The 24,559-nt window shown below is 32.3% G+C and overlaps 1 protein-coding gene across 1 annotated transcript in view; it reads left to right on the forward strand.

Moving 5' to 3' along the window:
• Positions 1-12,914, forward strand: part of LOC129616352 (uncharacterized) — a 97,940-nt gene extending 85,026 nt beyond the window's left edge. Inside the window, exon 3 of the mRNA XM_055531972.1 lies at positions 12,256-12,914. Within this exon, the coding sequence (XP_055387947.1) occupies positions 12,256-12,827 (572 nt within the window). The 3' untranslated portion in view covers positions 12,828-12,914. The remainder of the gene's footprint in view (positions 1-12,255) is intronic.
• The last annotated feature ends 11,645 nt before the right edge of the window (positions 12,915-24,559 follow it).

The following is a 24,559-nucleotide window of genomic DNA, read 5'->3' on the forward strand; positions in this document are numbered from 1 at the left end:
TAATCTAGAAAGCACATACATTATATCCCCGTTATAACCTTTTTAGTTAGTTTGACAATCGACGAAGTCAATGGGCCAATAAAACTGTTGTTTACTTTCATCACATTTGCAGACCGATGTTCCCTCTTTGAGGACTTTTTATCTTTAGGCTCTGTTGTGGAGGTTAATGTGTTTAATCTAGTTTGCGTATCTAATTACGGAATTAATATGTATATTTTTATTATTATTATCTTTATCTTTGCTATTTACATTATCTTTTTCTATTGACTTGATATCATTATACCCGTACGAACGTATGTTCGAAGGGTATACTAAATTTGCCTTACCGTTTGTAACGCTAAGAAATAACGGTCTTAGATATAGACTCAAGTGTATGTTTTTGATCAGCATCAAATTCTGAGTTGATTTAGCTTTGTCTGTCCGTCCGTCCGTCCGTCCCAACGATAACTCAAAAACTAATTGAGCTAAGTTCACCAAATTTTCACAAATGATTTATTGTAGTAAGTGCCAGAACCCTATTTAAATTGGACGTGATCGGGGTACCGGTTCGGGTAGCTGCCATACAACTTCAAAATTTATTTGGCTATATCTCAGAAACTATAAAAGTTGTGGCATTGAAATTTCACACAAACGAATATATTAATAGGGCCAATGTGTCTCATAAAAGTCGTTGAAATTACTTGGCTCCTTCTGGTACCTGCCATACAACTTCAAAATTTATTTGGCTACATCTCAGAAACTATAAAAGTTGTGGTATTGAAATTTCACACAAACGAATATATTAATAGAGCCAATGTGTCTCATAAAAGTCGTTGAAATTACTTGGCTCCTTCTGGTACCTGCCATACAACTTCAAAAGTTATTTGGCTATATCTCAGAAACTGTAAAAGCTGTGGTATTGAAATTTCACACAAATGAATATATTAGTAGGGCCAATGTGTTTCATGAAAGTCGTTGAAATTACTTGGCTCCTTCTGGTACCTGCCATACAACTTCAAAAGTTATTTGGCTATATCTCAGAAACTATATAAGCTATGGTATTGAAATTTCACACAAACGAATACACTAGTAGGGCCAATGTGTATAATAAAAGTCGTTGAAATTACTTGGCTCCTTCTGGTACCTGCCATACAACTTCAAAAGTTATTTGGCTATATCTCAGAAACTATAAAAGCTATGGTATTGAAATTTCACACAAGCGAATATATTACTAGGGCCAATGTGTTTGATAAAATTTGTTAAAATTTCTTAGCTTTTTCTGGTAGCTGCCATACAACTTAAATAGTAGTTTGGCACACACAGTATTTTGAAAAACACACAGTATTGAAATTTTGCATAAATTAATGTGTCCCTTAGTCAGTTATGGCATCTTTATTTGCACATAGGATAACAAATTCGTACGGGTATCACAGAGTTGACAAGGTCAACTCTATTTTTTTCTCTCGTCATTACTATTATTGTTATTATTGTTGTTTATACTTATTATTATTGTTATTGTTATTATTATTATTTTTATTATATTCATTATTATTTTCGTTATCACTTTTATAACTGTTTAATTTCTATGATCACTTTTATTACTATTGTTGTAATTTCTATGATCCTTACTGTTATTATCAAGTTTAATTTTGAACTTTTTTTGTCCAAAAGTTTGGAATAAATTTTAGTAAGTTTGTATTTTTTCTACCATATACATTTACATCATTATTTTTAACGCTTTGACTAAATACTTGTTTAATTTATTGTAATCATTATGGTTAATAGTTTTTTTTTACTTTTTTCCCATATTGATATTGTTCTTACTGTTATTGTTAATATTGCTATTATTTTCTGCACTATTTATTTCTTTTTTACATTATTCCATAATCCCAACATTATCACTGTTACTGTTATAATTATTATTATGAATCATTTCTAAATTATTTGTTTTACTATCGCTAAAATTAAATTTCATATTAGCACTGTTGAATTGGTTATCCGAAGATGAGTAAGCATAGCCTTCACTTATCTGTAGCTGCTTATACCCAATTTTTTTTAACTCGTTTAGTTTTTTTTGTACAATTCGCATTCTTTACTTAGTGAATTGTTATTTATATTTTTTTGCAGTTTACACATATTCTAATTTTCTGTTCTTTATACTCACTTGTTTTATGATTTGCACTTGTGGTTGAAACCATTAAATTTTTTTGCACTTTAATTGCATCAGAAACCCTACATACCAAACCAATGCATAATTTTTCCTTTCCTTTTAAGAAAAGATTCTTTATAGACCTCATTAACCGCATATTGCGTTTCCTTATTAAATTTCTTGACCGTACGCTAGTTAATTATTTTCATTTCAGTCTTTTTCAACATTTCATTTTGTTTTTTTAATTTTTCAATTAATTCACCTTCACCAAATTCATTGCTCACGTGCACAATTTCCATTTTTGGTTTTATTTCTTTTGATATTTTAATTTCATAAGTATCTTCCATTTTTTTGCCCAATTCCATTTTAATTTTTTTTCGGTTTCCCTGAGAATCTGTTTCAATTATTATTCCATTATATCCATTTTCCACCTTTGTATTTAAGTTTTTCTCTCCGTTACGCTTGACGATTCAATTTTGTCACTCTTTGTCTTTGCTTAGGTTTCGCTAATATTGGTAAGTCTTTTTTTCATTATTGGTACCGCTCGGTTTTTTTCTTTATTCGTTTTCAAAACATCAACGAATGGCACCGTTTTACGCTATATATAGTTTGTTTAATAGTTTTTGGTAGTCCCATTATTTTATTTTCGTTCCGTTACAGAACGTTCTCGAAGTCGCTCTTATACTCTTTAAGGTGTTCCGTGTTTCTACGTACCGCGTAGTCCATCTTTTGAAGAACTAAATGTACATTGTGGATGTACAAAACACACAGAAATTTTAACCTCTTCTTTGTATCCAAAATACTGCTATACCACAGCGTTTAACGAAACGTGATAGATTTTATTATACACGCCGGCACACCTAATACTTTCACAGTTAATTCTGCGTTTCTCAGTCACACATCTTATAGTTGACTGCGATAGCCGTTGTACTAAGACAATATTTTTTAACGATCTTAAGCAATTTTAATTTAATTTAAATATTATTTTTAATTTTATCATAATTAAAGTTCCAACCGTTACGCTTGACGATTCAATTTAATCTGACAGCATATTCCTCTGACCTTTGCACATTTGCATTTTTTACGCGTTGTTACTTCCTATTAATCCCCTTTGTAGCCACAACAATGGGGAGATTTCGAAATGTATATCGCCTGCGGCACAGTAGGACGCAACTTCTGAAATAGCGTCCTGGAATTGCATGTTCACCAATAAATTAAGGGCCTCTTTAGACGTTCCCGTCTTTGTCCCGTCAATACTATAGCGCTCCTTTGAAAAAAATCTGTTCCGTTTGGCAGAACTATTGGTATAATCCGCTTTTTACCGCGGATTATTGTACAATCCCCCCTACGTTAGCTTTTTGTCAAGTAGTGAGCCCTTTTATATTTCCCAAAGGACTTATTGTGAGGCTTGCATGGCCCTCTATTGTAGCATACAACGAAAATATTTCTGCTTATTTTCCATCAATTATTATCTTTCATTATTATCCATCAATTCAGTGCGGGATGTACGTTTTCTTGGAGTGCTTTAAAGGATAAGAAATTCTGAAGGCCTGAGTTCTAAGTACCTTGATCCTGATACAATGCTCTGAGATCGGAACGACGCCGACATCTTCCTCATTTAGAAAGGGTACCAGATGCGCATTTAGCTACCCCTATGTGTTCAATCAGCTGCGTTGTATTTTTAACGGCGTCCTCTTCTAAGTTGCAACTTTCCGGTACGTATAATCTTCAGTTTGTTAACCGGTTCATTTCTTCTTAGTACCTTAAACTCCTAATGCTTTTGACTTGGCAATCCTCGATCTCTTCTTCTTGTTTTTCCACATACTGTATATATTTATTTTCATAGTTTCAGGAGGCTTGGAAGCCTTATATACTTTGGATTTGATTTTGTTCTCAACATCCCTGTCGCAGAGTTCCCTTCAGTGTCATTTCGAGCGATTTCGCTCAAAATATATTTGATCTCGGAGAATCTCTTTACATAGCCCTGTTCTTTAAATCTTTTGCCCTTAGAGTTATGACTAATTTTTTTGCTTTAGGTTGTTGTTGTTTTGGTGACATTTCTTGACTAGATTCGCTAGTACAAGACAAATTTACTGCCTGTTGTTTGGAAGCCAGTGTCTCGTGTTGTTTTCTTCAATCTTCATTTTTAATCTCACAAGTGTGTCCGTTGCACAACAAAGCCTAGCACTTTTTTTTTTTATTTATCGAGAGGAAGGGTGAAAAATCTCGAAAGACACTGCCAGACGAAAAGCAGTAGTGTGGAACTTTAATCCACTAAAAACCACCCTCCTCAAAATAAAATATAAAACTAGTCGGAAACGACTAACCATTAATTTTGCTCTAACTTTTTTGATTTTTTACAAGCTTTTGATCTGGCACAATAGCGTACTAAGTACTCATTGTTCCAGATAAAAAACTTTAAACTAACTCGAGAGGTCTCGTACGTTTATGTCTCCTAACATACTTTTGATTGTCAACCAATCGAGCCGCCTCGATGTTGACGTGATTGGGTAAACACATTTTATGATTGGCTACTTGCTTTTTAATTTCTTCTGTGACCCTTAGGATCGTGAGATCTTAACATTACGGACATACCAAGGAGCGTTTACAATGTCCCGTAATACTCTATTTTGAAATCTTTGTATAGATTAGATATGAGTCTGCGCAGCGCAGCCCCATAACTGAATACCGTAAACCCAGACAGGCTTAAATATTTGATTATATATCAAAACTTTGTTGTATATTGTCAACTTAGAACGCCTCCCCAAAAGCCATTCAAACTTTCTGTATTTCTCCTCTAGTTGAGATCTCTTTTTCTTTATGTGCTCCGTTTACTAACAAAAAAAAAGCATAAACTTAATTTCCAATTTATTTTTAATTTAATGCTTTTTTTCTTGAATTTTTTATGAATTTTTGAAAAAGATAATTCATAAAAAGTAAATTTGATCTGCTCGAATTTCGATCGGCGAGCTCACTAGTATGTACGATTGTCAAAATATATCTTTAGCTGTTTCTTCGAAGTAACCATAAGCAAACTGAAGATTACCGTACTTCTGGTATAAGTATTAGTACTTTTAGAAAAAAGATATTTGCGACATAATACGTTTTTTTTGGTATTTTTCGTAGCTTTTATAATTTTTAAAATGGAAATTAATTTATTATACTTTATTATAATATTTTTTTTTTCCTTCTTCACTCCCATAAGGAGCATAGGGCTAGTTCATGATATCTATCATGTCCTAGTTTCTATAGTCATAGAGAGTTAACTAGGTAGGTGACTAGCCTACCGTAGTTTTTATTTATATTAAATATTTCCGTTTATTAATATTTTACTGCTTATTTTTCTTAGTCTTTTTAGTATCGCATATTATGAATATTTGAAAATTACTTGTATAAATTTATTAATATTGCATATTAAGTTATATAATATTGAATATAATTTTTATAGTGACCTGACCGGGGTTTGAATCCGAGACCCTTCGGTTAAAGGGCCGGTGCCATAACCACTGCACCAATGGTCAGATTTTATTATAATATTAATTTTCTAAAATTTTGAGTTAAAGAATTAAGTTTTTTTGTTATCTTTAAAAACCGTAAAAACGATTTATATTAAAAGCAATAATTCCTGTTTTAAGTTTTTCTTTTAAAAAATCCGCCTTTTAATGATTTTACCTTTTTAATAAATTTAAAAAGAAAATAAAATATATATCTGACTGACGTTGCTATAATGCATCCGACGATGGTTAATTAAAACCGAAATAAATTTTCCAAGGAATAATAAGAAAATAAAGCAAAAACTTCAGTTTAAATTGATTTTACTCTAGTGTTTTATTTTTTATTGCTTTAAATTTATTAAAAAGATAAAACCATAAAAATGTGGATTTTTTAGAATAAAAAAGAAATTATTATTTTTAATGGAAATCAACAAGTTCATTAGAAAAATTGCAAGAAGTGAGGAATATCATAATGTACCTGTGTAAGTACGAGTCCGTTTTTCATAGTGTCTTCAAAGACATATAGCCACCTTAGAATAATAAGGTTCTATTTTGACAAGCCATTATTTCGAGAAATTTGTATTTAAAGATTTCGTGTAGCAGATTTATTATATTTATTATTATTCATGTATTAAGCAAAATATTCCGTGAAAGATAAATAAATAATGAAAAATAAAAATGCTTTGTATCATTTATAAATTTTATAATTTGGAAGATATTTGCAATAATATTCTTTAAATTTTTTTTCCTACTAGGTGAAAAAATCTCGAAAGATGAAGAAGGACGGTTCTATCTCCCTTTTTCCTCCGACAGTGGGGGAGCGTGTCTCCCACCCTCAAAAATCACCTAAATTCTGAACGGATAAAACTGGGCCTACAAACTGGACCAACTATAAGACAACTGGCGCTAACTGAGTTTTTCCGTGCAGAAATTAAATACCTTGCATAAGGAAATTGGTATTTTGTGTTAAATCGAATGCTTTTGTTCGTTTAAGTCTTTCTGTCATAACCGAAGTATATCTATTAATAAGTAATTCGACTCGTTCCATTCCGTTAGTGTTGATTTGCATCTTGCTTCCAAACTCTTAAAATATTCAATTTTTTTTAGAAATAGATATTAATAAGAGTTGTGTAGGCAAGAAAGAAACAAAATATTGTAAACAAACGAGTGTATCAAAAACATTGAACTGAAATAAAATTAAATTAAGTTAGGTAAAAATTTTGTTATTTTTATTTTAATAATAACAACATTTATTTTTCACTTTATTAAAGTTAAGTAAAAAACTCGAATGTATGAAAGCAAAAGAGTTTGAAATTTCATGTATGAATGTACACATGCATATACCTGGTACAGTAGATACGCAGTTACAGGTAGTGACATAGAAATAAAGTAATTTATAAAGAAAGAAAAGGTGTATGCATACTTTTATATTTATGATTAATAATTTATGAAATATAATTATTACCGATTCATGAGAAATATATTCTAAATTTATTAAGATTAAAATAAAAATAAAAAATTTAAAGATAATTTTTTTATTTTACTTATTAAAAATTATTAATTACAAATGCTTAACACTAAATATTTAAAATATTTTCAAAAGTACATATGTACTGGAATAAGCTACAAAAATAAAACTCCCGCCTTTAAAATTCTTAATATTTTTTCCTATACTTTATATAGGGAAAAATAAATAATTCCCGCTTTTAAAAATACAACATAAAAAAACAGGTAGACATCTATTGCGCACTTTTTCCCTCTCCAAAAAAATTCTTATGTGTATAAAAACGAAAATAACATGGTATACTGCTTAATTCTTTTAGCTAAGGGAATTTTTTGTATACAAACATTGGTGAGTGATTGCACTAGTGTGATGTAAACAGAGAGTTGAATTACTTATTAATAGATATACTTTGGTCATAACGCCATTGTTTAGCAGCTGAGCTGCTTCCATATTTACATGCTGTTCTAGACGAGCCCTACGCTTTGTAGCATAACTCCTAATTTCATCCACAACCAAAGGAATTCCTAAGTCCCTGTGAATATCACTGTTACGTATATACCATGGCGCATTTACCATGCCCCGTAGAACTTTATTCTGGAAGGTTTGAATTTTGTTAATGTGAGTCTTCTTGGCACAACCCCACAGTTGAATGTCATATAGCCATATTGGTTAAATGATTTGGCTATAAATTAATATCTTATTATCAATTGCCAAATTGGACTTACGACCTAGAAGCCAATAATTTTCTCTATATTTATTTTCTAATTCTATGTGTTTCTTCTTTATATGCCCCTTTCACCTTAGCTTGACATCTAAAATCATTCCCAGGTCCCATTTACGTTGATTTGTGGTGGATTCACTACTTTCCGCTTGGTGAAATTTATGTGAACCGATTTTGCTTCGTTCAACTTCATTTTCCAATCGCTAGTCCACTGGCTTATTTTGTTAATTGCCTCCTATAATTTTTTTTGTCGAATCGTCAATGTTCGCTCGTATTGCCAATACTGCAGTATCGTCAGCAAAAGTGACTATCGTAGCATTTTCTATTTGTGGCAAATCACTCGTGTAAAGCAGGTACAACGTTGGGCCAGCGTTGGCCTTGAGACACACCTGCCTTTATTTCTCTTTGCGTGGAGTATTCAGCATCTTGTTTAATTCTAAATAATCTATCAGCTAAGTAAGATTTCAAAATTTCTATAAATGACGATGGTAATATTTTCCCTAACTTAAGTATAAGGCCCTTGCGCCATACCTTGTCGAATGCCTGTGCTACGTCTAGAAATATAGAAGAGCAGATTTCCTTTTTTTCCAAGCTTTTTTCTATAATATTCGTTATTCTATGGACCTGGTATATTGTAGGATGGTTTCTTCTAAAACTAAATTGATGGCTTGGTATTAGGCCCCTATTTTCTATTATTGGCTTCAATCTCCTTAATAGCAGCTTTTCAAAAACTTTAGACATCATTGGTAACAGTTAAATGGGCCTGTAAGACATTGTTTCTCTCAAGGATGTCCCGGGTTTGAGCACCATAATTACCTCCGCGACTTTCCAAGCACAAGGAACATACCCAAAATCCATAGCTGTATTCATGATTATCGTCAGATGTTCCAATGCCTCGTCTGGTAGCTCTTTCAGTATTTCCGCAGTAATAAGATCAAAACCTGGCGATTTTTTCAACTTCAGGGATCTTATCTCTTCCGCAATTTCTAATTGAGTAAGTGGAGCTATGCTGTCTATTTTATTTGCGATAGATTCTACCAAACTTACATCTGAAGTTATTCCGTTTGGCGTGAATATGCTCTCCAAGTGATCAACAAACAGTTCGACCTTCTCTATATTGCTCCTCGCCCAACTTCCTTTTGCTTTCATTAGTGGTGGAGCGTACTTAATCGGTCTCTTTTTGCTCTTTGCCGCCTTGCATAAGAAATAACTCGTTTCTTTCGTAGCTGACAAGTTCTATATATAATTTTCGTATGCTGCCGATTTAAATTCTTGGATTTTTCTTTTAAGCACCTGGGAAAGTCTGTTTAAAACAGTCTTATCATTAGGGTGACGTGAACGTTGCCATCTACGTCTGGCCCTTCTCTTTTCACCTGCAAAATCAGTTATTTCTCCAGGATAGCTATTTGCTATCGGTTTGTACTTTGACATTTTCGAACAATACGAACAATGCAGCTTTTTGTATGATTTTAATAAATACTTTTAACTCCACATCTAATTGTTCTCTTGATTGTATATTAATATTTACGTCAATATTGTTTATTATTTCGTATTTAAAGCTCGCCCAATTACGTAATTAAAACAATTAAATAGTGCTATTTGCCAAAGTAGGCGTAAATAATGTTTTTGTTATTTTTTCACTTAGTTTTAATATCACAGCAGAGTGATCCGAATTAAAATTATAGTTATCTTCAAGACTTAGAAAGTTTTGTGATATTTTTTTGGTTATAAAAAAGTCAATAACATTAGGAACCTTGTTAATGTCAGTAGACCAATAAGTAGGAGTGCCAGTGGAGTGATAGCAACAATTTAGCTTTTGAATAGCTTTTCATAGCTTTCTTCCTGTAGTTCAGGTGATTCTAGAAACCCAATCTGTGTGTTTGGCATTATAGTCACCTCCTATTAGATATCTGTGTCCATGCTTGTACCTCTTGGCTGATTGCTGATTTGTGCCGCCTTTTATTTTAGGACTCGTATAATATGTCAAATCAGCCTCCGACAGCAAACAAATATCTATATTTCTCGTTTTGAGAAAGACCTCCAATTCTTGTTTCTTATTAAGAACACCATTAGCATTCCAAGTTACAATACGTACCTCATTTACGTACATCTAAGATGTATGTACGTAAATCATAAAGATTTTTAATAATCTTTTACGGATCTCGTCAATTCTAATCAATATACTATACATCATTTGCATAATGCCTGCGTCAGTAATTTTTATTGGTGGGGTTTGTTCTCAGGTTCCTTCATTTTCCTGTTTTCTGGGGTTTTGCTTTGTTCATTAACTTTAACTTGGTTTTGTTTGGTTCTATTCTTTTTCAATCTTCTTTTTTGCAATTCTTTTACAACCAAACAACCGCGATAGCCAGCAAGGAGTGCCTCGTTGCAGTTCGCACATTTGGGCTAAAATTATCCTTCTTGTTGCACTATGCTGTCATATGATTACCAGGACATTTTACACATCTAGCCTCTCTTTGGCAAAACTTTTGTATGTGTCCAAATCTCTGGCATCTCTTGCATTGCGGAATGGATTTGCTGCTTCTAAGAGCTTCAATTTTTACTCTCATGTGCTGTTAGTATTCTATTTTATAGATCTTGTTTATCTCTTCCGCATGGTCAAAAGATAACATAAAGAGCGGAAGTTTTACTGAAATATATTTTCCATTTCTTTCTTCTTTTTGATTTTATTTACAACATCTAGACATTTAAAGTCTTTGCCCATAAGCTTTGCCCGTTTTCCTAAAATCTTTGTCCCGTTTTGTAGCATCTTGCAAAGACTCTCTAACTCGGTTAGAGAGTCTTTGCAAGATGTTTGTTTTATTTCGGAGTTTTCTTGTCCTAGCCTTTGAGAATAATTCCCTCGTGCAAGGCAGCACATATAATTTCTGGCGTCCCTCAGGGATCAGTCGCAGACCAGAGAGGTTTTATATTAAACATAGAGCTCTTTAACAATGAAGTATTATATAATATGTTTTACGTTGAGGTTTCAACAGAATTTGGGGTAATTTGTTTGGAAAATGAAAAAATCAAGATTTTATTATTTAATATTTATTTTTAAATATAAAACTAAACAAAACCAAAATAAAAAAAATAAATAAGCACTTCAACATTGAATTAACAAAGAGAAACTTAAAAAAACTTAACAAATTCATAAGATTAAAATTCTTTATACACACAAAAAAATAGTTATAATATTTTTATTATGTTTTAAAATTAGACAGTTTTAATTTTGTACTCTACGTAAAATACTTGAAAAATAGCCCTTATCGACGGTTGGCATTAATTTCAACATTGGGGAGAACGAGCTGGCTTTTTGTTAGCAGAGACCAAGTCTTTGTAGGAAAACATTTTCGAATAGGAAGTCTAATAGTTATATCTTCGTTTTCATTACACTTTCTTTGTTTTAGTTTTAGTTGTTTAAGATCTTCTGTTTCCAAATGATAATCATAATGACTTAGTTTAAATTCCACAGTAGTTAGTTAAGTTTAATTTAAGCACTTTTGAAAAGAGGATAGCTTTAAAGTTTATCGTATTGGTGCAAGCCTCATATTCATCTATAAGATATTCTTCTACCATGTTTATCAGTTCGTCCACATCTTATTTGTGTACATATTTTATAATTAGAATTGAAAATCTTACGATATTTTAAATTAAAAATGGTAATTACTAAATTACAAAACTTTCTCTTCAAACTTTTTTTTTCCTTCTTTTCCAACTTTGTTCAAATAAATTTTATTTTTATTTAATAAAAAAACTAATCCTCAAAAAGCTCAACATTTTTGAAAATTTTAATGCTCCCGCAAATATTTTGATTAATAAGAATACAGCTGATCGTTTTGAATAAAAACCGAAAAAAAAGTTCTATGTTGTTCTCTTTCGCTGCTAGTTTAAAAGGAAATAACTTTATAAAAAATAGGTTCTATGTTATAACTAATAATAAAGATATCATTTGAATCCTCAAAAAAATTTATCACGTGTTGTAATAGTAGGAAGTTCTATACTCGTATTAACTCTAATAGTGGAAAGCATAAAACAAAAATAAATTAAGAGGAGGGTTTTTGTGGCAAAATTACATGTTTATTTCATTTGTAATTTAAAATTTAGGCAACTGTAGAAGACCATATTTCGTATTTCAGCATTTAAATGGGTACAGAGCCTTTCGGAATCAAAAAGTAAATGTTTTTCCATTTGTTAAGGATAGAACTTTATAATTCTGAAGGAGTGATAAAGTACGACATTCCTGCACAAAATTTGTATTCATAGTTCTATTCAGTAGAAACTAATAATCACATTGAGTAGGAGCTCAGTAATATTGGTAACTGCAAGTACCGTGAAAAATTTTTACAAATTTTTGCAAGTAAAATATGGTAAAATATTTTTTATAAATTTTTTTGTTTCTTTTTAGTATTTTATGAACCAAGTGATATGCGAATTGCAGATAAGCCTTTTACGTTAGGCTCCATTTTCACAGATCAAATTAAATTTATATCTCCAAATATCTTTGAGCTACAAGCTATTTCGAAAAGCATAAAAGGAGAGTCGATGGATTTTTTGAACACAAAAATTTTGGAAAATAAAGAAGAAACAATGCAAGTTGCGAAAAAATTGCTAAATGATGTGAACGGTAATTTTGATTGTGTAATATTGACTTTGGGCTCTTTCGGAGTGATAGTGAGTGGCCCCTTGGATATACAACACACATTTTTTGATAATGATTTGATTTATAAAGGAAAGCCAGACACACTAATAAAAAATTTTTACTTTGAAGCTCCAAAAATTCATAATATAATAAATGTGTCAGGCGCAGGTGATAGTTTCTGTAGCGGATTTATTTCAGCAATGTTAAAAAGAGATACGCTAAAGAATTGTGTTTTAAATGGGTTTTCAGGTGCTAAAGACGCGTTATTAAGCGAAGATGCTGTGCCAGAGCACTATACACTTGTTGCTGAAAATTTGAAATATTATGAAATTTTCTAGGCAAACATTATAATAAAACAAACATTTTACGAAACATAAATATATATCATATATGTATGTATGCACTTACAAGCATAATAAATATGGGCTCACAGTTTTAGTTTTTTTTTAATAAATTTTACAAATTCAAAAGTTCCCCAAGCTTTGCCAAGAGATTTTTAAAAACTTTATAAAGTTTGTGCAGGCAAACCACGGCAGACAGGAATACTTTACTCAGAAATAAGATTTTTTATAATGTCAAGATGCAAACTGTCTGAGAAATTACGTTTTGAACAAAAATGAGAGAAAATAGTGACAATGTTTAAAGTTTTTTCAAGTTTTGTAAAGCAAAATTTAGTGTTTTAAAAACTTTGCAAATCCTACAGCTGTCGAAACATATGTTTTTCGTGGTTATGTCTGAAGATTTTTGAAAATTGAAATTTTCGGCTTTTGGTATAAACAAAAAAATATTTGTTTATGCTTGATAAATACTTTGAAATTTGACGTTTATCATTTATTTATAGTTTTTAAAAGTCTTTTTCAAATTTTCTGTCTGGTTTATTTTTTTAAGTGAGAATTTTTTTCTTTTTGAGAGAAATTTCGCCATTTTTTCTCTTTTTAAAGTTTTTGCAAGTTAAATCGCAGGCAGACCTAATATGATTATAACAAAATTATTTAGATTTAGGGTATAATCAGAAAGTAATCGATGCAGCATTGATTTAAATTCATCTAAAAATCATGTACAAAAATATAATCAATATGGTAACACTTATAAAGTTTTATGTCCAAAAATTTCAAAAATACGCATCATATGTGTATCGTTTTAAATCAGCTGTGGATCAATTTTTTTGTGATTTGGTATTGATGCAAAGTTTTTTAAATGGAAGCTGAGAAGAAATTAACTTATTATTTTAAATCAATAACTAATAAAGTTAATTATTTTTTGTTAATATTAGTTTCTAATAATGAATAAACTAAAAAAGGTGAAAATAGAACCGTATCAATATTTTCAAATGTTTCATTATGTTAAAATTTCCAAAACTTAATCGAAATTTTTTTTCAAATTTTCTAAAATCATTTTGATGAATGTAAAAGGTACACAATTAGACCTCAAGTCGTTCGGTTTTACCCATCCAAGTCATGGCGCGAAACCTCAGATTTGCAAATTACTGATTTCTTTGACATTGAAATCCACCTCTGCAAGCGCTTCCGTTCCCAAATTCTATTTCAAATTTTAACGCCATACCAAAAAGCCTTACTGTCTCAAAACAACTGCATTACTAGTTTAAGAGACATATGTGAGTTAAAATGAAAATTATATGTATATTGAAATCATTGTAATAATAAAATAATTATTATCTTATGGTTTAAACATTGTTCAATTTCTCAGTGTATTTACAAATTTAAGTTAAATTATACTCCGTTCACAAACTTTTATCCTATATTATTAAGTAGATTATTCTCTATATCCAAACTGGTTGTGTTCTTCTCATCATTACTTGAATCCTCATAAACTAAATTAGTTTTTTAGTTAAGCAATTTCTGTTTTCTTTTTTGAATCTAAAATATTTTGAGATGGGCGTATAAATCTTCTAACAGCAAAATTTTCTTGTTACCGACCGTATTGTGTAAACAATAGGTAGGTTATGTGATGGCAACAAATTTTGCATATCGAGTTTTCGGTGGGAATGCACTTCTCCATAGTAGGGAAGTGTAAGTAAACTATTTTTAGCAACCTGTCGGTCCGTCGGTCAGTCGGTCTGTCGGTCTGTCCGTCTGTCGGTCTGTCGGTCTGTGTGCGCACGCGTGTATCTCAAGTTCGGCTGAACCGATTTTGATGAAATTTTATATGTAAGTTTATTTCCACCATGGCACGGATTGATCAACTTTTGGGATATATCAGGCTTTGAGAACTGCACTTTTTAGCGGACCTGTTTTACATTTTTGAACATTTTGAAGAAAGCATTCAACCGGGCCAACTATACATTTACGGGCCAAATATACATTTTTGTGTATATAAAGAGAAATAATCAACCGATTTCATTGAAATTTAATATTTGAATTGCTCGTATTAAAGCAATGAACATGTAAATTTTTTGGAAAGACCAGGCATTGGCAACTAGACGTTTACTACGGGCCAAATATTCATTTTTGTGTATAAAAAGAGAAAAAACCAACCGATTTCATTGAAATTTAATATATGAATTCCTCGTATTAAAGCAATGAACATATAAATTTTTTGGAAACATCAGGGCTCGAAAACTGATTTGCGGGCCGATTTTACATTTTTCGTAGATATGGTCTACGGAACGAATTGATGGGATTTCATGAAATTTGATAATTGAGTTCTGGGCATTACCAAAACTATCTGGTGGGCATTTCGGGGAATTCGGATAGCACAAAACGAAACTGTACAAAGAGCCAAATTTACATTTTTCTAGATATGTTAACTATAAGCTTACTAATGTCCTAAAAATTGGAAAGAGGTAATTAACAGGCGTGGCCTCGGTAGCCGAGTGGTCAAGCACTCGAGTGTAGATTGAATCAACCGAGGGAGCGTGGGTTCAAATCCTGCGACGGCCTGCACTAAATAGATGTGGAATTACTGAATAAGTAATCTCAATTCTCCCACAGCAGTCCACATATAACCTAAAAATTAATATCTAATATTAGTATAACCTTAATACAAAATAATTACCATATATTCTTAATATCCAATACTATAGCCCGCAAATACACAATACAATTAATAAACTGAAATAATTAATATAAAATATATCATCTGACGCATGACACTGACAACCCACCAAACATCTCAACTTACCGTCAGAAGAAGTTCAGGGCTGTACAGACCGCGGCGACATCTTGCGGAAAAAATTCTGACTCGTCCCTCTACAGGGCGATAAAATCAACTAGATTATGTAGATAGCTACGGTAGGCTAGTCACCCGCCTAGTGAATTCCTTTGACTCAAGAAACCGATACACGGCCTCGGATTAACACTGTTGATAACCTGGTAACGAACATTGGAACTCATACAAGGACTCGAATCGGACAATGGAATGTTAGAACTATGTTAGAACCGTCAAGATGGGCACAAATTGAACAAGAAATGAAGCGATACAGGGTAAAAATATTGGGAGTAAGCGAGACAAGATGGCCTGGTATGAACGAGCTAATAACAAATGAGGGTAACAAATTCATATACTCTGGTGGTACGGGCGGAAGCAATGGCGTAGGAATAATAATAGATAAAACCATGGTCAATAGCCTGATGAGCTGGAAGTCAACCTCTGACAGAATAATTGCGGCTAGATTCTATACCAAAATAAGAAAAATAACAATTATCCAATGCTACGCCCCAACCGAAACGTCAGATGAGGAACATAAGGATGAATTCTACTCCCAACTTGTGGCAACTATTAGCAATATCCCAAGAACAGACATCATCATACTTATGGGCGATCTAAACGCAAAAGTGGGTGCAATGTCGGAGAATGACCCAAGAAAAATCATGGGCCCCCATGGTGTTGGTACAAGAAATAATAATGGCGACCGTCTCCTCGACCTATGTACAGAATTCAACTTGGCGATTGGCGGCACCTTCTACGCTCATAAGAGTATACACAAGTACACCTGGGAGTCCCCTAATGGTCAAACAAGAAACCAAATAGACCACATATGTGTCAGCGCAAAATGGAAAGGCTCGCTGCTAGATGTCAGAACACGAAGGGGGGCTGATATACACAGTGACCATATGCTTATCACTGGAGATATAAGATTGAGACCAAGTGCTTTGAGATATACGGCTCGCAAAAGAAGAGGGGGTCTGCGTGTACCAGAACTACAAATAGAAAGTACAAAGCGTCAATTTGTATCAAAAATGCAAGAATTGGCTACACGACAGCTGGATCCTAGCGATATACAATCAAGTATACGACAGATAGGTGAAGAAACAGTAGGAATTAAAGAACCAGAGCGAAAAATATGGATCTCTGACAATACATGGGCAAAGATAAGAATAAGAAGAGATCTGAGAAATAAGCTCTTAGCACGCCCTACACCTGAACTCAGAGCAGAATACAACAACATTGCGAAACAAGTTAAGAAGTCTGCCAGAAGTGATAAGCGAAAATACTACAACAATATCGCGTCAGAAGCACAAGCAGCAGCCGAGCGTAATGATATGCGCACCCTGTACAATAAAATAAGATCGCTTACTAAGACCAACACGAAAACTAATCGGCCAATCTTAGACAAAAATGGAAATCTGCTGACGTCGAGAACTGAGCAGCTTCAGCGTTGGAGGGAGCACTTTGAAGAAACCTCACACCACTTAAATGTGCCAGAAGAATATGCAGCAATACAATCAAATCATGCCCTCCGAATAAATGCTTCCCCGCCCACACAACGAGAAACAGTGGAAGCCCTAAAGAGATTAAAGAAGAATAAGGCAGAAGGCATTGACGGCATCCCCGCAGAGCTTCTACAGGCTGACATTGGTAGTACTGCGGCAATACTACATCCAGTACTCCAAAGTGTGTGGCAGAACGAGAATGTCCCGGATTCATGGAAGCAGGGCCTTATAGTGAAGCTCCCAAAGAAGGGTGACCTCCGAGAATGCTCCAACTGGAGGGGAATCACCATACTAAACTCAGTAAACAAAGTGCTGGCCCTCATAGTCCTCGAAAGAATCGAAACGCAACTTGAGCATACTCTGCGAGAAGAACAGGCTGGGTTCAGAAAACAAAGAGGTTGCATCGATCACTCTAACACACTGAGATTAATAGTAGAACAATCAGTTGAATGGAGGTCCCCATTATACATAACATTCGTAGACTTTGAGAGAGCATTTGATACTATAAGACGTGAGCAGATTTGGAGGACGCTGGCCAGTAGGGGAGTACCAGAGAAAATAATAAACATTATACGGGCCCTATACAATAACTCAGAAATCAGAGTGCTGCACGGCAATGAATTAAGCGAGCCATTACAAATGAACAATGGTGTAAAGCAGGGTTGCCCACTCTCCCCCCTACTGTTCAACTTAGTTCTCGACGAAGTAATGCGTGGAGTAACAACAACCCCTAGAGGTATACAATGGTCCATTACGAACCGTCTAGAAGACTTGGAATACGCAGACGACATTGCCCTACTTTCCCACACGCACGCAGATATGCAAAATAAATTAAATGAGCTAAAGATAGCGGCAGAAAAAGTAGGTCTCAAAATTAACAATAACAAGACCAAATCGCTCCGAATAAACGCATCTAACTCAGCCCCGTTTAACATCGGTTCTATGCCAGTAGAAGATGTGGATCATTTCAACTACCTTGGAAGCATCATATCTACATCGGGAGGTGCCAAGGAAGACATGGATAATAGATTAAAACTGGCTAGAATGGCGTTTGGCAGACTGTGGGCGATTTGGCGATCCTCGCACATAACAAGAAAAACGAAACTTGCCATATTCAACGCATGTGTAAAGTCTGTGCTTCTATACGGCTCTGAAACTTGGCTGGTCCAGAAAAATGCAACAAACAAGCTCCAGGTCTTCGTAAACAGATGCTTGAGGGCCATCTGCAAAATATACTGGCCCCAACGTGTAAGCAACACAGACCTATGGGCGATAACTGGCCAAGAAAGAATTGCGATTGCAATAAAGCGTAGAAAGTGGGGTTGGATTGGTCATACCCTAAGGCGGCCACCCAGTGCGATTGCCAAGCAGACTCTGGAGTGGAACCCTCAAGGAAGAAGGAGTGTTGGGCGCCCTAGAAACACATGGCGCAGAACGATATGCAAAGAAATAGAAGGTGCAAATACCACATGGACAGAAGCAAAAAGAATGGCCAACAACAGAGTACGATGGCGAAGCTTTGTAACGGCCCTATGCTCCCGCGTGGAGTAGAAAAGGCAAAAAAAAAAAAAAAAAAAAAAAAAAAATTAACAGGCATTTTTATAATATTCTGTAACACTTTCACTTAACTAGACAATGCACAATGCGGTCGGTTATGTGCTGGCCACATCAGATTTTTTTTGTTTTTTTTTTGTCATTTATTAGATTTTGAACAACGCACATTACACTCACATCAAGTGAAAAAACAAAAAAATATTGTTTTTCTTTTTTTTTAACAAACAAAATACATACATAGAATAATTTAAAATATTTTGTACACATACAAAATTGAAACCATTTAAGGTAAGTGAATATTTCTAAGTTAGTATGAAAAGGTAATATTTTTTGACATATTTTTAAAATCAGTCAAAATTGTCAATATTTTATTATATAATGTATGTAAAAATATAGCAAATTCACGAAATGATAATTTATTTTGGAATTAATTTCTAATACCAAAAAGAATTCTCTTAACTTTTCAATAAAAAGGCGAGTGAAACTACAAACATTAAAAACGCCTGAATTGATTCGTACAACCATTTGTACTACTTTTAACTACTTTTGGAGGGCAATATGGAAAATTGTTAAACTAAAATATTTGAACTTTATTCCTCTGTCGATTGTGGTAATGTAAAGTAATAGCTTTAAGAATCTCGCAAATTTCTTATACCATTGCAGTAATTAGTAAGTATAAAAATATATTTGTTTTTATGAATTTTGGATGGATATCGTATCGAAACCTGACTATATAAAAACTTAGTATCCGATTATAACAACTGCAAAGATTTCATTCAATCATTTTATTTTTCGCCGTTAATATTGCATACAAATTTATATATATATATATATATATCGACAGTCACATGCAAAAATGTGATTACTTAATTTACCATTTTTTTCTAAAATTACTTTATTATTACGTCGTTAAAGATTCTATTAAAATTAAAAAGAATGGTTTTTATGAAGATTTTTGTACTTTTACTGAAGATTTTGTAGAATAAATTAATTTAATTACAAAATGTGTACACAAATTTCCCTTTTGCTGAAAATAAATTTTGTGAATCAAACTAAAACTTGAGTAACTTGAGTTAGCATTGTTTTTTACGTAAAACACATGATTTAGCAATGGGTGTTTTTGAAAATGCAGTTCTTAAGGTTAGAACTGCGAAGCTTTAAAAGCCCTACTTTTTATTTGTACATGAAGCTTTAAAAATTTTGCAGCTCTAACTAAAAGAAGTGTACTTTCAAAAGGAACCATTTTTATATTGGGAAACATTAGTAATATACATATTACACTAATGCGAGTTACTCGAGTTTAGCTACGGCGTTGTGTCAATTGCTACAATTTAAGTGCAGTTGTAGTATTTTAATTTGGAAAAATATTTGTTTTATTTTATTTTTCGTATTTTCGCAAGTAACGACAAATGTGATCATTTAAACAGCAACAACTTGCAAGAAAATTTAAGAACGAAGATAAGGAACGTACATTAAGGTAGTAATCGTAAGATCATTTTAATTTGATACGATTTTGATAAGCAATTTGTTACATAAGCTGCTGAAAGTAACATATTTTACTATAAAAGAACTTTATAAAGTACAACCTCACACTTTACAACATCGAAAATTCTGATACAATATATTACGTCTGTGATGAAGGTACTGCTTCTAAAGCGGCTGAAACATTTTGCCAAAACAAGAATTTGTAGAAAAAAATAATTTTTTGGAATTAAATTATTGCCCAGGCCCAAATAAAAATCATATTGTTTAAACTTTTTACTTTTGAGTAGAAAGACTTTCAACATTAATGTAGTAATCTATTTCTAGAGAAGAAAGACACACAAAACGAAGATGATAGTGTATATTGCAAAAGAATAAAACTCTTTATAAACCAACTCAATGGTATATTCAGCATACCATAAAATAAAATCTTATAAAATTACTATCACTATGAAATCAAAAATATTTTTGAAAAAAGGTGCTTATTAGTTCCACTCTGTCCAACTGCCCGTCCGTCCATCCGTCCGTTCATCTGTCAGTGTATCTGTTTACAAAACTTGTACACCCTTGCAGGTAGAAACCTGAAATTTGTACATAGATCTTTACTAGAAACTAATTTTCGTAGAACATAATTTTTATCTATCTGCCCCTCTATAAAAGTTATACCCCCAAAACCTGCTGCTAAAAATGCTGTTTTTCAACTATTTATTGTAGTAGAACCATATGCATTTTTCAAATTTTGCAAACGGAAAGGCGGTGGCTTGCTTCTTCTTTTACGGCATACTATATTTGAACTTTAAAAAAACAAAATGCCGTTAAAATTTACCGTTATATAAAATCCGTTTTTTCCAAATTTTTACGTTGGTTTTCTCCTAAACCCCAGGTTGTTAAAGTCTGAGAGCTTTCAGAGATTAATAAATAGTTCATTTCATTAGAAGAAAATTTTTTTCCATCTCCACCCCCTCTCTCAATGCAAAAATCTACCGGTAAATTCCATGACATTAAAAAATATAATTATTTTTCTTAACTCACACAATTAACCCTTAAAACCGAGAAATATTCTAACCCTTCTTAAAATTTATTTTTGCTTTATTTCAAAGCCTGCATAAATCGTTCATCCCAAATATATGCAATCCTAGAAATAGTTTCGTATATGAATGAAATAATTTTAATAGTGTAGTAGGTATACATAGAATGTTTTTCAAAGCAGTATTTGCAGTTGTTGAAGGGAAAAGTGCTGCAATGCAAACCATTGGTTTGACCCAACTTTATTTAATTTTAAGCTTACTGTGCAAAAATTTTACTGAAATAAAAATGAAAAAGAATTAAAAAATAAGCTGGAGCAGAAGAACATTTTTGTACTGGAGTAAGAGAAATTATTGTTACGGTACTGGGGTAATTTATTAGAAAATTTGTACTAAAGTCAATTAACAATAAGCTATACAAAATTGAGAGGCTTTAAAAGGGTTCTTCGATAATTCAGACATGTCTACTGGAAATATTAAATTAAATTTCAAAAGTCTTTTCACACATACTTACAACTGTGCAGAACTGCATTAATTATAAAAAATCCTTAAAAATTCCTTTAAAACTTTAACCATAACTGTAATTTTCCAGCATGTTATTTAACGTGCATGTTGTTTAAGCATGTTATTTAAGTACTAGGGTAATTTATTAGAAAATTTGTACTAAAGTCAATTAACAATAAGCTATACAAAATTGAGAGATTTTAAAAGGGTTCTTCGATAATTCTGCTACTGGAAATATTAAATTAAATTTCAAAAGTCTTTTCACACATACTTACAACTGTGCAGAACTGCAGTAATTATAAAAAACCTTAAAAATTCCTTTAGAACTTTAAGCATAACTGTAATTTTCCAGCATGTTATTTAACGTGCTGAAAAATTAATTTAAGATCTGAGTTAGAAATGAATTATCGAAAATCCCCAAAATTTTATGTGAAAATAATTTCATTCTTAAAATTTATCATAAGTTCTATGTATTATTAACAGGTGACCGCGTTAATAATCAGATGATGATGCTGTGATAAAGAAAATATCTACTCCTCAATTAATGATAAATACTTTAAGTAACCAAACTTGACTTCCATTTTTTCCAAAATTTCCATAATTTTCTAATGCATGATATGTGAACTGTTATCGAAAATAATTTTATTTTTGTTCAAAATGTTATCAATATTGATATTAGCAATAAATTAAGCATTTTTTTATAGTTTTTAAATTTTTTTAAATTAATTAAAATATTATAGAAATTTCAGTGGTACAAAATAACATTATTTTTGAAATTAAAAAAATTATGTGGTCTTATCCCAAAAAACTTTATAGCTGTTATATATCCAAAGATATGCAAGTTTGAAAATAATGAAATCGGATTTACGCAAAACCTTAATTTCATAATTAGCATAGTTTTACTTGGGACCACCGATATGTTAATGTTGGATGCGCTGGTCGATAAAATGACTCACGGATATATAAAAATTCATCTCTAAACAAACATATGCAATCATATAAAATTATATATTTAGTTCTTATTTGCTGCTTTCTTGGGGACACCCCCTGCTCTTTTAATAGCCATAGTGATAGGAATAATCCTTTTTTTTAACTGTTTGATATGTTTGTCCCATTTCAAATGTTCATCTATGCAGATGCCAAGATATTTTACATGTTCCACTCTCTTTATTACGGCATTCCCCACTTTTATTTGAATTTCATGGTACTTTTTCTTAGGTTTTTTAAATACCATGTAACACGTTTTTTTGGAATTTATGCAGAGATCATTTCCTTCAAGCCAATCGTTGTAAATTTTAATATCTTTATTCAGAATGTGTTCCAATTCATTTAAGGTTTTAGCTTTTGCTATTAAGTTTGTGTCATCTGCATATATTGTGTATTTTGATTCTATGTTACAAATGGAGAGGTTCGTAACATATAATATGTATAAAAGTGGTCCTAATAAAGATCTTTGAGGTACTCCGGTATTTATAATTAGTTCAGCACTTGCCGTGTTGTTTATTCGTACACAATGAACTCTATTTGATAAGTATCTCCTAAATAAGCCATTTGCTGTGCCTCGTATACCCAAATCTTCAAGAAAATCTCGTAGCTTGATGTGATTTACTACATCGAACGCTTTGCTTAGATCAATAAATACTCCTGCAACATAGCACCCTTCGTCCAGAGCATCATAAATATGATCTAATGTTACCGATACAGCAGAATCGGTACCACTTCCTTCAATGAAACCATATTGATTTGTGTCAAAGCCAATTGTAGATTCCACAAAACTTCGAATTCGTTTATTTATAGCTTTCTCATATATTTTACTAATTGAATTAAGAAGTGATATTGGCCTGTAATTACCGCAGTCTGTTTTTGTTCTACTTCTGTGAATCGGTACAATTACAGCCTTTTTTAAGCACTCTGGATAAACCCCATTAGTGAAACATGAATTTACCATATTACATAAGGGCTTCTTTATAACATGTATTAGTTGCTGAATATCGTTAACTGTTATTCCATCCTCCCCTGAAGCAGCATTCTTATTAAGATTCAAAGCAATCTCGATTTCAAAGCAATTTCATTTTCTGTAACTGGTATCAAGAATACTGATTTTTGATTTGTTACATTTCTCACTGTATTTTGCACGATGTTAGAACTATTTTCATTTATAATCTTTTCTCCAATTTCATTAAAATATTTGTTTAAGAAATTAGCAGTTTCGAAATCCGTTGTTGTAACATCACCGTTCGGTTTAAGTAAATTACAGATGCCGTCGTCTTTTTCATCATCTTTATTTTTTATTGTATAATTTATCACCTTCCACAGTTTTCTACTATCATTTCCAGCTTTTTCGATGTGATCATTAATATGATTTCTCTTTGCTTGAGTAATAAGTTTTTTTAAATTCTTTTTCATTTTTAGATACTTATATTTTTTTGCTGTATTATTGGGATCCTTTTTATGTGCTTCATATAAAGAGCGTCTAATTTTTAATTTACTGATAATAGGTGTAATCCATGTATTACTTCTTGACCTTATTGTGTATGTTGACCTTTTGTATGATATGAATTAAATCTTCAACTTCTGTAATACTTCTCTCTGCTAACTCATTGCTAACATCTTCATACATTTTAACATAATCTATTCTACTACGTGCGAGGTTTGAGAAAGGTTTTAATTCATGTTTTATTAATTCTACGCTTACGAAAGTAGTTTTATGATCAGATATGTCGTTATCTTCGATTTTATAGGTAATTTTGTGCTGATCATCTATATTTGATACAATATGATCAATTAATGTGCTAGTAGACGCGGTTTGCCTTATGTTGTGTGTTTTGTTTA

This window comes from Condylostylus longicornis, unplaced genomic scaffold, assembly GCF_029603195.1.
Source record: "Condylostylus longicornis isolate FDR11 unplaced genomic scaffold, ASM2960319v2 ptg000185l, whole genome shotgun sequence".
Taxonomy (NCBI): domain Eukaryota; kingdom Metazoa; phylum Arthropoda; class Insecta; order Diptera; family Dolichopodidae; genus Condylostylus; species Condylostylus longicornis.